This window comes from Hypanus sabinus, chromosome 6, assembly GCF_030144855.1.
Source record: "Hypanus sabinus isolate sHypSab1 chromosome 6, sHypSab1.hap1, whole genome shotgun sequence".
Lineage (NCBI taxonomy): Eukaryota > Metazoa > Chordata > Chondrichthyes > Myliobatiformes > Dasyatidae > Hypanus > Hypanus sabinus.
In genome coordinates this window covers 63,239,790-63,253,113 of record NC_082711.1, presented here as the reverse complement: position 1 = coordinate 63,253,113, position 13,324 = coordinate 63,239,790, and the positions used below count along the sequence as shown (strand labels likewise).

Below are 13,324 nucleotides of genomic sequence, written 5' to 3'. Positions count from 1 at the left end.
ATAAACTGTCCACGGATATCCCAGATTTGTGTCTGTGCTGAACCAGTTTATGTTAACTGGTGTCTGTGAGTTATTTCTGCAATTGCTCTCACCATCTTCCATAAAGTCACACTCAAGCCTAGACTGTAGGGAAAAAGCCCTAGCCTATTGAGTCACCTCTTATAAACTCAAGCCCTTCAATCCCAGTAACATCCCTGAGCATCTTTTCTGCATCCTTTCCAATTAATGCAATCCTTCCTATAGCTAGGAATAGATCTGCACAGGTATGGTCTCAGCAATGTCTTGTAACACACAGTCCCATCTGCTGTACAGTGCCCTGACCAATGAAGGTAAACGTGCCATCTTCACCACCGTCTACCCGTCTCAGCTTTGAGGAAACATGCGCGCGTACCTCTAGGTCCCTCTGTTCTACAACACTCTCCATATTGATTTGTTCCTTTATGCAATGATTGTAACATTGTTGTGCTGCTAAATCACACAAAGCCTCATCTTCCAGTGACTTTATTTGAGGCTGATTTGCCTTGCACTGTTTTAATCCCAGTCTGTTAATGAGTGCCTTCCACTGGGGACACAGGCTGAGGATGGGCTCAACCACGAGGACTCCTTGAACACAAACATCGCTCACAGTGACAGCTGTGGGGAGCTGGGGTGGGTGGTGCTCCGGGACTTGTGGAAAAAATAAATTTTGAAACATTCAGTTTAGTTTACAATTTTCTCAGTGTTAAAGTGATTGAAATTACTTATTCAATAACTCAGCTGTATCAGACTAAAAAGGTCATATAAAAAGCTCAAAGCATTCTAAGATTTATTACAATGTCCACAGAATGTAATAATTGGCCTATATTGTGTCTCAAGGCACAGCAATTAGTTTCCTCCCTCACAGCTTGTGTAATACCAACCTCTGGCACAATCTGTGTAAAGTCTGAAAGTTCTCTCTGACCTTCTAAGTTTTCCCACTGTGCTGTACTTTCCTCCCACATTCCAAAGTCAAGTTGGTTGTTTAGATAGCTACCATAAGTGATCCCCAGTGTTGGTTTACGGCACGAAGAAGCATCTATGATAGGAGCGGCAGAGGGTCTGGGGATTGTTGTGATGGGAGCCAATATGGGCTGTTGGGCTGAGTGGCTTCTCTATCAGATATAAGGATAAGGGCTCAGCTAATTACTGCCTGATGGGTTAGGCTCCAAGGTTTTTGGGGAGGAAAATGCAGAAGTACAAATAAAAAGTGAAACATACCCTTTATCCTATGCCATGAGTAGAAGTAAAGGTGGAAATTACAGTCGTCTTTCGATATGCAGAACTCGAAGAGGCAGATGAACTGTAAATATTACACAAGGTTAAAGTGAAAATGACAGGTGATCATTTCTGGTACAATATTCCTAAACAACACAAGTCAGCACTGAGCAGAATAAAGAGTAATAAGTAACAGCTGGCATGGATATTTGGCTGATGACCAAGTTACTGAATGAAGTGGCATAAAGTTAATGGGATAATATTAGTGCAGTTGGTTTGTAAATTAAGTTCAAAAAGTGTTCAACAGAGTCCATGTAGTAGACACATTAGTACTTTGAAATCCATGACTCAGAAGGAATAGAGCAGTGTGGATACAAGGTCAATCAGAGAACATAAATTTAGTCTATTATGTGTGAACTCTCAGACAGATTGGGAGTATACATGATGTTTCCATGTGGGGCCATTACTTTCATTGAAGACCAAGGCATTGCAAAACAGGAATTTTTTTCAGAGAGAGTACATGACCTGAAAGTTCGCCTCCTAGTAAGAGAGAGTTGTGGAAGGACTGAGACGTACTTGAAAGTGTGAAGCATTTTAGTAGAAAGAATGAGATCTAGCATATAGTCTAACAACAAACTAAGATACTGTAGGCACAGATTCAAATTTTCAAATGCAGCAGAAAAGAAAGTGAGGCACCCTTTAAAAAGCATGTGGAATCTTTAGCAAGAGTTTTGGTATAAACGCTATCACAATTTAAAGATGTCACAAAATGCTTTACAGCTAATGCAATGCTTCCTTGAAATGTAGTCACTGACTACCCTGTAGTATCATGTGGGAAACACACATCCAATTTGCAGATAGAAAAGCCAATAATGTAATAATAAGCAGGAAGTATGTAATCCCGGCTTATTTCAGATTTCTAGCGTTCACTTTACTTTCCATTGCTAAGTTTGGAGTTATTCTGCACTTCCTGACTAATCGCTTGTATCTTCACATGTTCCACCCCCACATTCTCTTACTGTACACTGTCACCTGCCTTCCAATCTGTCACAGACATTCTCTTCTGCTCTTCTCTCTCCTCACCAGTCTCCTACATCTTAAAACTTGTTTTATCCCTCTCTTTCCCCTGTCTGACCAAACATCATCAGCCAAAAGCATTAACTGTTTCCCTCTCCACGGATGCTGTCAGACCTGCATTTTGCTTTTCAAGTTATCGAGTCTTGGAGAGATACAACATGAAGGCTCATTTTATTATCAAAGTACGTATGCAGACTAGAACTCTGAAACTTTTCTTCTCCAGATATCCATAGTCATCCTTTCATACTAATCCTACATCAACCCGATTTATTATTATTCCCACATTCTTATCAACTTCCCAAAGATTCTTCCACTGTAGGGACAATGGGTCATAAAGGAAGCAACCTGTAGGTGGGATGTGTGAAGGAACTGGAGCACCCAGTGAAAACCCATGTGGTCACGGAGAAAATGCAAACTCTACACAGACAGAACCAGAGGTCAGCAGCAAACACTGGAACGGTAAGGCTTGACCAGGTCATCCACTGTTAATAATGGCTTTTAGATTGAGAGATAAGTATTGCACAGGTTATTAAAGAGAACTTTCTTGAGAACTACAGGAAGTGGTTAAAGCAAATGATACTGATGTATTGAAAGAGGGCTGGATAAGGTAATGGAGAAAATTTTTTAAAAGGAGGAAATCTGCAGGTGCTGGAAATCAAACGCACACAAAATTCTGGAGGAACACAGCAGGCCAGGCAGTATCTACAGAAAAAAGTAAACAGCTGATGTTTCCAGCTGAAACTCTTCATCAGTACTGGAAAAAAATGAGGAGGAGAATAAATACAGGATTCAATGATGGATGGGGAAAGACTGGCGTATAGGCTCTATGGTTGAGCCAAATAGCCTCTTTCTGTGTCCTACATCCAGTGCACTCCCATCTAACATTAGTGGCATTTTTTCCATTCACGTAAGAGGCAGGGTTTAACATTTCCTTCAAGATATGGCATAAAGTAGTTACTGCTGAACCTTTAGTGGTTAAACATCAAAAGAATGTGCTCTTTTCTGGGAAACATGACAAATACAGAAAATACTAGAATTGCATAGGAATGAGTTCTGGTGAGTTTGTAAAATTTGATGTTCTCCTTAAAGAAGTTTGAGGTTAGACTTGATTTAACATGTGTCCAAATCAAGAATTTGTTTTGATAAAATAAATAAAAAAGAAACTTAAGAAATTAATCTGAGGTTGCTCTGAGTACAAGTGTGGAAGTATTGGTGATTGACTGTATTTCCATGCTTTGAGATACAGTTGCATATATGGTATTGGACTAGTGACCCAGACACCGGCCAGTGGCATTAGCACTGGACTGAGAGGAGAGTGGTGCTGGGTTCAAATTGGGTTTCCATCCATGCTGGGTTGAGTGTCGAATTAGCAACTTGGACTCATTTAAGAAAAATGCTAAGGAAATGGCAAAGTTGCCAAGAGGAATAATAACATTTAGTAATCCAGAAGTTCGCATGATGTCCCATAGGCACAGGTTTGAAAGTGGCACCAATGCCACCAATGAACTTAAATTCAATTTCTCCTATAAACCTGCAATAAATAGATAGTGCTGATGTGGTCTTTAAGTGGTTCTGGGTTCACAGCAATGTGTTGAAATCCCAAACAAACTATTGACTGCAAAGGCAATTGGGATATGACAAGTAGTTTATTAGCAAATCCTTCACCACATACATGTACAAAACATTACGGTAGGCATCTATAGTAGATTTCAGGTGTGCCAAAAGAACAAAACGTGCTATAAGTAAACTATTTGTATATAGTGAACATATTGCTAAAGACATTCTTGGAAAAAAATTGGTTTTATTTAGAGATACAGTGTGGAAAAAGCTCTACCAGCTCTTTGAGCTGCACTCCCCAGCAACCCCCAATTTAACCCTAGCCTAAAAATGGGACCATGTACAATGACCAATTAACCTACAAACTGATATATCTTTAGACTGTGGGAGGAAACCAGATCCCCCAGAGAAAACACACACATTCCACAGGGAGGACAACAGAATCCTCACAGATGATGTCGGAACTGAACTCTGAGCTCCACCCCAAGCTGTCATCACATTGCGCTAAATGCCAGATTCCATAATGATGTTCAAAAGAGACCATTTTAAAGGGTTGTGAAAATAGGATTGTGGTGTTGGAGGGGGGGGGGGAGTGCAAAATTACCTCCCTCGGTGTTTCTATTCATAGAATATTTCATTTTGTCACATAGAATGGAATTACTTCGCTCCATGAATGTGACAGGGTAGTTGAAGTGAACTGAAGATAAATTATGGAAAACATGTCCACATTTAGTTGTGCAGCAAAATCAGCCTGTATTCAAGATTAAATGAGGCAGTCGGGTTAAAATGAATGAAGAGATGTGGAATCATTTTCTCCCCAGATGAAAATCAATTCTGCTCCACTTGTCCCATTTCATGTTCAATGTATTTCCATTTTTAAATGAAAAGCCTAGTTAATCCATTTCCTTATTTGATTCCTTACTAAGTTAGTGGAAACAATACTTGCATATATTACAAATCATTATTACTTTAAATGGGGAGTAAATGGAATAGTATTCAAAAAAGTTCTTCATATTGTTACAAAGAGCTCTACATGGGTTGAGAGGCCTTGAAAATTTCTTCTTGCTGTGAATTCCATGTTTTCCAAAATAAATCAGCATAATTAAACTTTATTTTGAGATATTAGTTTACAATGTTCATATCTGGGTGCAATGTTGTACAATGACATTGTCATTCCCAGCAGTGTTAAAAAGTTAAGAAATTACATTAGTAAAACATCTTAATTCATAATTGAAATGTTTTTACATTTATTTTTAATTCATTTTTAGCAGTATCACAAATTCATTGCACACCTTACTTATCTGGCAGTGTTTTAAAATTCACTTTCTCCATCAGTAGCCTTTGCTCTCAGTTGGAGACATTTGTCAGTCCTTCAGAGCTGTGCTTTTATGTAAGCGTAACTGGATTTTGATTATCACAATTCTCAAATATGTGATAGAGGAATCTTGCCTGATGAATCAAAAGGTGTTTGAAGCCTAAATAAAATTGAGCTAGAAGTATAAGCATAAGCCTCGTGCACGAGGAAATCACCAATTTCATGCTTTATATTTATTGCTGCACAGATGCTGTCAGAGCTACCAGGTGTTTCCAGCATTTTCTGTTGCTATTTTAGATTTGTGGCATCTTGGCTGAGAACAGAATGGCTTGTTGTTGACATTAAAAACTTCCCCTTCCCCCAATTTTTGAAAGCTCAAGAGAAGTGCTCCATTTAATCAGTTCAGTTTTCATATGCTTGGCCAGAGATCTGGTACCTATATTTACCACTGTTCCCACATACGGCCTTTCTGAAAGAAGTTGATGAATGAGGCCGAAAGCATGGTTTCTATTTGATTTCCCATTCTTACCCTGGGAATGCCAAGTGAAAGTGCTGTTCTTCCGATGCACCGCCATGCTCAATGAGTAGCGAACTGTCATTTGTGATGTTAATTTAACTGAAGAATGTGGGATCTTGGTCTAAAAAATTAGCATAATATCATTGCACTCAGTAATCAATTAAGCCAACACAGTTTGCAATTTTGTTTTCTAAATGTAGAATTAGGGTTTTCTGAACAAAACACTACCCTTCCCCTTTCATTATGCTTGTGTGTTTAAGTCCTGATTTAATGGGCAGGGTAAATGGAGAACAGTTAGACTTTCAGTAACAACAATCTAATGAGTCTGGGTAAGATCTGATCTATGGGTTCCACAGACAAAAACCTGTACTGTAAACCTGACAAAACCTGCAAATGCGAGAATAATTAAATCCTCCCACATCTCAGGGTTCATCTTTCAAATCTACCACCTTCATTAGCTTTAAAGCATCTTCAAACTTAATCTCGTTAGCAAATGGTCAGACAGAGAGGGAAAAAAAACAGCTTTTAGGTTTGATGTTGAATTGCAATTCAAGCCAGGGTGGCAATGTGGCCTTTTAAATGGTCTCAGAGGTCTCGTGATGCTGCCAGTGATCCCATCTGACATTCTATGTTACAATCATAGTTTATAGACATGACCACGTTTATCTACAACACTCCTGCAGTGAAGACTATTTTAATAATGGCCTCATACATAAGGCAGGCAAAGGATCTTTAAAGTTCATTTGCATTGGACTCACAAAAAAGTATACCCTGCAGAGATCTGAATATGTTTGGCTTAAAAAAAGCATTTTGTTTTTGCTTCTCTAAATTTATACAAATTATTTTCACTTTAAAAACATCAACTAGTTCTTATCCTGAGAGGATTCAGCCCTTGGAGTCGATAGGGCAAGCCATCAAGCCCTCCCCCCAGGAATGCACACTCTGTCCTGGTGCAGCAAGCCACTAACAATGCAGCATTTCTTTTCAGAAAACGAGGCCACTTCCCCAAAGACGGGTAACTATTACAGCATGCATTAAAATTGTCTCAGTAGTAACGGTTTTCAAAACAAAACTGGTAAAATGAGTATTCCTCATAGCCAGCACCTCACAAGGCAGCTGTGTAAGATACTCTCACCAACTTTTTCTGACCACAAGGGAAGTTCGAGCAGCCAAAACTCTTATCACTATTTCTTCCACTGTTCCAAATGTCTTCATGCTGATAAATGTTTCTCACTGTGACTGTGATTAGCATGTCTGTACTCATTTTATCCAGTCACTCTTACAGATTCTAAAACCTGCCTTTGACCTAGTTCAACAATTTGCTGCATTATCAGCATTTTTTAATTTTATAATTATGTCTGCTCAGCTTTTTCATTCTATTGTGTGCTGTGGAAACCGACCAGTACATTTTCCAAATTCCATTGTTCCAACAGACTGTTGCAGATCTGCATCAACTCAAAGCCACTGTGATTTGGTGTTCCTGTGCAAACAAGACTCCTGTTAGTTTAATGTGAAGCACCAGACTGCCATCTCAGATTAAGTGCATTAAGGTGACTGGAAATGTAAGGTTCCACAGCAGGGGGCATTGTCATGTCTAGGGAAGCCACCATGTACCTCATAAGGCAAGTTTTTAAAAAAAAAACTTTCTCACACAAAGTGGTGAATATCTGGAAAGTGGTGGAGGCAGATACAATATATAAAGGAAAGGTACCTGGATAAGAAGGGCGGAGAGGGAGAAGGGGATAATGTGGGCAAATGGAATTAGGAAACATTGCCATCGTGGCATGGATCTGGTGGGCTAAGAGGGCCCATTTCTGTGTTCTGCTTTTATACTCTTCTGACTCAGATCCTCTTTCCCACTCTCGTCCCTTGATGGGAAATCCACAGTGGCTTCCAGTCCAAGCCACAAGAAAAACCTGAATTCATGCCTTGGTTTGATCAGAACCAAACATCAAAAGAAAGGCCCACCATCCTTGGGGTGGGCCCTGCATCGCATGCTGCAGGGTAAAACCAGGAAAGGTAGCTGCTTTTACTTGCATCAGTCGTAAGGTTTTAAAAAGTAAAGTATCAGTCAGGACAGCAGCACGGCACAGTTCCAGCTACCTGAATTTGATCCCGTGCTATCTGTGTGGAATTTGCATATTCTGTATGGGTTTCTGCTTGGTGCTCTAGTTTCCTCCCACACCCCAAAAATACTCATTGATAGGATAATAGGTCACTGTAAATTGCCTTCAGTGTACAAGAGCTATATATGGCAGGAGAAACAGGAGTTGGGGTGGTATGTATAAGAATTGGCATGTGAGAATATAGGCTGCAAAGAAATAAATGAGGGAGTGGGATGAGCCAGAATGGACACAATGGGCCAAATGGCCAGCTAGGCTTTAAGAGAATATGTTATGCACATGATTGAGCTACAAATTCAGTGGATGCTGCATAGTGGAGGCAGGGAGGGAGAAGGGCACTGTTTTGAATCTTGGAAGAATGATTTTCCCCTTTGCTTCAGGGCAGCATTTTTTGTGAGTGTGTCCGTTTTGATGCTACAGTTTGTCAGATGGAAATGGTAGCTTCTGGGCAGGTCAGAGGTGAGAGAGGCCACAGATGAGAGAAAAGGGAAAAAGAAATCGAGAGTCAGGGAGCCTTGTGACAAAAAGTTAACTTGGGAGAGGGGTATGCTGTGGAGAAAGTAATCAGCAGTCTGGCTGGTGAGAAACTAAAGTGGTAAAGTATTTTTGAAATGTCAGCTGTTTATAATTTTTACATTATAGACATTGCACAAAAGGATACTTGCTTTAACTACTCAAAACTTTGAAGTACTGCTTGAAGCCTTGGTCTTTTGGATCAGAGGTAAGAGAACTATCATTAGGAACTGATACTTTGAAGATTATATGACGCATCAAAATGTAAAGTAGCAAAAGTGCCCCCATCTGAGAGGGTCTATTTGTATCTCACCAGGGAAAGTGATTTTACTTCTGGTTCAAACCTACAGTAAGTCAGGTGTGCAATTAACTACAGTTAACATCAATATGCTTTTAATTACACAACTCTTAAAATTACAGACTTTCACAAATTATATATTAAAATAACTAATAAAATTGACATTTTATTGAAAAAAAATTAAGGTTTGACAGTATTCTGTTATCAAGTTACAGAGTTAGTGATACCTGATATTCCATGAGCTATTTGATGCCTGAATTTGTTGTTTGACAATACCCAATAACTAAATTTAGTTATGCGTAAATGTTTGCTTGAACTTCATGCCAACATACATACAAACCATCAGCTACAGTATTTCCATTATGAATAGGCACTCAGATTAATAAAACTTTGTTATTTGCTCACTGTGGCATTTTTGACTGAATGTTCATCTCCCTCCACCACAATATTGCAAACATTAACTAACAATATAATGGAAACTCCATTGATACTGCATAACCGATTCATGTCACAAAATCTACTTCAGAGCAATCTAGTCAAATACAATCTCTTTAGTTGGTGATCCACACGTCAATACTAGCATTAGCTCCATGCACAAGGAACTCCATATGTAATCCACCTTAATGCACTTTTACATGTGTTCTGGATGGCTCTGCAAGCAGGCCATCAGTTCTCCCACTGGCTTGCCTTCGTAGCAAATCTGATACACTGCTGTGAACAAAGGGAACCTACGACAAAAAAAACAAGATTGGATGGGTTTGTATCAATTCTTCCAGTACAATGGCGACATGTTCGGTTGCAGTGGCTTCTACGGGATCAACCGAAAGTGTTATTGTCCTTGTTAAACTTTTTTTTACAATCGCAAGACTCAGCTGGGCATTAAGGACTTGAAGTACTGCAGGTCAGAATCAGAATTATTATCACCAGCATGTGACGTGAAATTCATTAACTTAGCAGAAGTTCAATGTAATACATAATATAGAAGAGAAAGAAAAACGATAAAATAAAAATAATAATAATCAATTACAATATATGTATATTAAATAGGTTTTTTTTAAATCGTGCAAAAAACAAATACTGTGTATTTTAAAAATGTGAGGTAGTGTCCAAGGGTTCAATGTCCATTTAGGAATCAGATGGCAGAGGGGAAGTAGCTGTTCCTGAATCGGTGTCTGTGTGCCTTCAGGTTTCTGTACCTCCTACCTGATGGTAACAGTGAGAAAAGGGCATGCCCTGGGTGCTGGTGGACCTTAATAATGGACGCTGCCTTTCTGAGACACTGCTCCCTAAAGATGTCCTGGGTACTTTGTAGGCTAGTGTCCAGGATGGAGCTGACTAGATTTACAACCCTCTGCAGTTTCTTTCAGTCCTGTGCAGTAGCCACTCCATACCAGACAGTGATGCAGCCTGTCAGAATGCTCTCCACAGTACATCTATAGAAGTTTTTGAGTGTATTTGTTGACATGCCAAATCTCTTCAAACTCCTAATAAAGTATAGCCACTGTCTTGCTTTCTTTATAACTGCATTGACATGTTGGGACCAGGTTAGATCCTCAGAGTTCTTGACACCCAGGAACTTGAAACTGCTCACTCTCTCCACTTTTGATCCCTCTGTGAGGATTGGTATGTGCTCCTTCATCTTACCCTTCCTGAAGATCTACCCCATTGGCGATTTGATCAAAGGCAGAGAAACTGAAGGAGCTGGACTTGGTCTGAATCGTGATGCTGCCTGCATCAAAGAGGCATCGAAGGAATTGGTGTGTGAATGCAGTATGCAGTCTAACAGCGAGCGATCGTCTTAGCTGCTTTTCTTGTGATCTCAAGACGCTGTTTAATGTGGAATGCTGCAAGCCTGATTCACTAATTTGTTGGCCAGTGGTGGAGGAGCTGCGCAGCCTCAGTGGTAGTGAGGACTAGCCCTCAAGGCGCAGCGCCACCGAGAAGAGAGGTGGTGTCTGTGCTCCACTGGAGGTTTTGGAGTGGGTGCTGCCCCCCAGTGTTCACTCAGCAAAAGACAAGCTATTGTGCTCAAATGCATATTTCTACATTTGTGGACTTGGGGTCTTGGACTATATTATATTTTTGTGACTGTATTTTATTGATATCTTATGTGTTTTGTGGTGTGTGTGACTATTGGTGCTGTGTTTTGTACCTTGGCACTGGAGTAATGCTGTTTTATTTGGTGGTATTCAGGCGTGCCGGAATGACAATTAAACTTGAACTTGAACTCGAGGACAAAGTAAGGTTTGAGGGAGGAGCAGGAGAAGCCATCCGATAGTGGACCAGGAACACACATCACAGGACATAAATATGCAGAATTGCAAGTGCCCAATCAAAATACTTAAACTTCTGTTCAAGCTTAAACCAATCTAGCTTTAAATGACACACAAAACAAACTCAACCTAGATTTATGTCGATTTATGAAGAAGGTTCAATAATTTTACATAAAGAATAGAAGCAGTAGTCACTTTGGCCCCTCCAACCTATTAAATAAAACCCTGGCCAATCTTAACCTTCAGCACCTTTACTGCAGTAACCCCATAACCCCCGATTCCCTTAGTACCTAAACATTTATTCATCTTGGTCTTGATTATACTCAAACACTGGGCTTCCTGGGTGTGGCTTCATCTTGACAGTAGAGGAGAAGATTGGGAGACCGTTTCGCTTAACACCTACGGTCTGTCCGCCAGAGAAAGCAGGATCCCCCAGTGGCCACACATTTTAATTCCACATCCCATTCCCATTCTGATATGTCTATCCATGGCCTCCTCTACTGTCAAGATGAAGCCACGCTCAGATTGGAGGAACAACACCTTATATTCCATCTGGGTAGCCTCCAACCTGATGGCATGAACATTGATTTCTCTAACTTCCATTAATGCCCCTCCACCCCTTCTTACCCCATCCCTTATTTATTTATTTATGTATTCATCCCCCCCCCCCTCTTTTTCTCTCTCTCTACCCCTCTCACAATCAAACACTCTTTGCCTGTTCTCCCTCTGGTGCTCCCCTCCCCTTTTCTTTCTCCCTAGGCCTCCTGTCCCATGATCCTCTCCCTCTCCAGCTCTGTATCCCTTTTGCCAATCACTTTTCCAGCTCTTAGCCTCATCCCTCCCCCTCCTGTCTTCTCCTGTCATTTCGGATTTCCCCCTCCCACTTCCAAATCCCTTACTATCAGTTTTTTCCGTTAGTCCTGACGAAGGGTCTCGGCCCAAAACGTCGACTGTACTTCTTCCTATAGATGCTGCCTGGCCTGCTGTGTTCCACCAGCATTTTGTGTGTTGTGTAAGTATATATAGATGTACAATGGAAAACATTCTGATGGTGGATCACAATCTGGTATGAAGGCACTAATGCACAGGACATCAAGAGATTGAACAGGATTATAGACCTGGGTAGCACCATTATGGGCACAGCCCTCCCCTCCATTGAAGACATCTTCACGAGGCAGTTCCTCAAGAAGACAGTATCCATCATTAAGGATCCTCACCATCCAGAACATGCCCCTCTTCTCATTACTACCATCAGGGAGAATGTACAAGGTCCTGAAGACCCACAGTCTATGATTTAGGAACAGTTTCTTCCACTATCAGATTTCTGGGCCATCCATCGTGAACCCATTATTCCTTTCTTTTGCTACCCATTTAATTTTGGAATGTATAGATTTTTGTGTCTTTGCACTACTCTATAAAACAAATACATGTCAGCGATAAAAAATATGACTATTCTGTTTCTTGCAAATGATGACACCAACATAATATATGATGCTGTTAGTGTATAAAATTGGATAACCAAATAAATTTGGATTGAGAATCTTCAAAAGCTACTGATCAGTTTAAAGGGACAATAGTAATACCCACAGTATGTCAGGCTGCTGTTTACTGATTACAGCTCAGTGTTCAACACCATCATACCCTCAATACTAACCGACAAGCTCCAAAACCTCAGTTTCTGTACCTCCCTCTGCAACTGGATCATTGACTTCCTCATCAGAAGACCACAGTCAGGTCAAAGAAAGCACAATCGCGGCTATATTTCATCAAGAATTTGAGGAGACTTGGTGTGTCACCAAAGAGTAGCAAATTTCTAACAGATGTATCATGGAGAGCATTCTAACTGCTTGCAGCAACATCTGGTACGGAGGGGGCCACTGCACAGGATCGGAAAAGGCTGCAGAAAGTTGCAAACTGAGCCAGTTCCATCATGGGCACTAATTTCCCTAGCATAGAGAACATCTTCAAAAGTCAAAGTGTCAAAAAGGAGCAGCTGCCATTAAGGACCCGCATCACCCCTCTTCTCATTGCTACCATCAAAGGGGAGATACAGAACACACATTCAACCTTTTAAGAACAGCTTCTTCTCCACCATTATCAGATTTCTGAATGGACAATGAACCCATGTACCTGACTTTTCTCTCCCTCTATATTTTTCTGTTTTTGCACTACTTAATTTTTTATATACAGTGGATTCCAGCTAATTTGGCCATTGGTTAATTGGGGCAGCCACTTACTTGAGACAACTCTTAAAGAACAAAATCTAATCAAGAAAGTAGCTGGGATTTCCTTTTGTTTATTTGGGATACTATGTCGCTTAATTGGAGCAGGAGACTATTGCCAGTTTCTAAACACTAAACACTGTTAAACACTACACCATGCTTAAGAGTGAACAATTTTTAAATAGTTGCATGTTTG

At 40.3% G+C, this 13,324-nt stretch overlaps 2 protein-coding genes across 4 annotated transcripts in view; one reads left to right on the top strand and one right to left on the bottom strand.

Moving 5' to 3' along the window:
* Positions 1 to 13,324, top strand: part of LOC132395534 (uncharacterized) — a 32,595-nt gene that overhangs the window by 12,345 nt on the left and 6,926 nt on the right. Inside the window, exon 1 of one of the 2 annotated variants that reach the window (XM_059972299.1) lies at positions 2,406 to 2,769. The exons of the other annotated variant lie outside the window; for it this stretch is intronic. The gene's annotated coding sequence lies outside the window, so the exon portion shown is untranslated. Of the gene's footprint in view, positions 1 to 2,405; positions 2,770 to 13,324 lie in introns of those variants that run through there. 2 annotated transcript variants of the gene reach the window in all.
* Positions 4,448 to 13,324, bottom strand: part of LOC132395535 (glycerol-3-phosphate dehydrogenase 1-like protein) — a 52,977-nt gene continuing 44,100 nt past the window's right edge. For both annotated transcript variants that reach the window (XM_059972300.1, XM_059972301.1), the window contains one exon: positions 4,448 to 9,361. In XM_059972300.1, the coding sequence (XP_059828283.1) occupies positions 9,265 to 9,361 (97 nt within the window). In that variant the 3' untranslated portion in view covers positions 4,448 to 9,264. The remainder of the gene's footprint in view (positions 9,362 to 13,324) is intronic.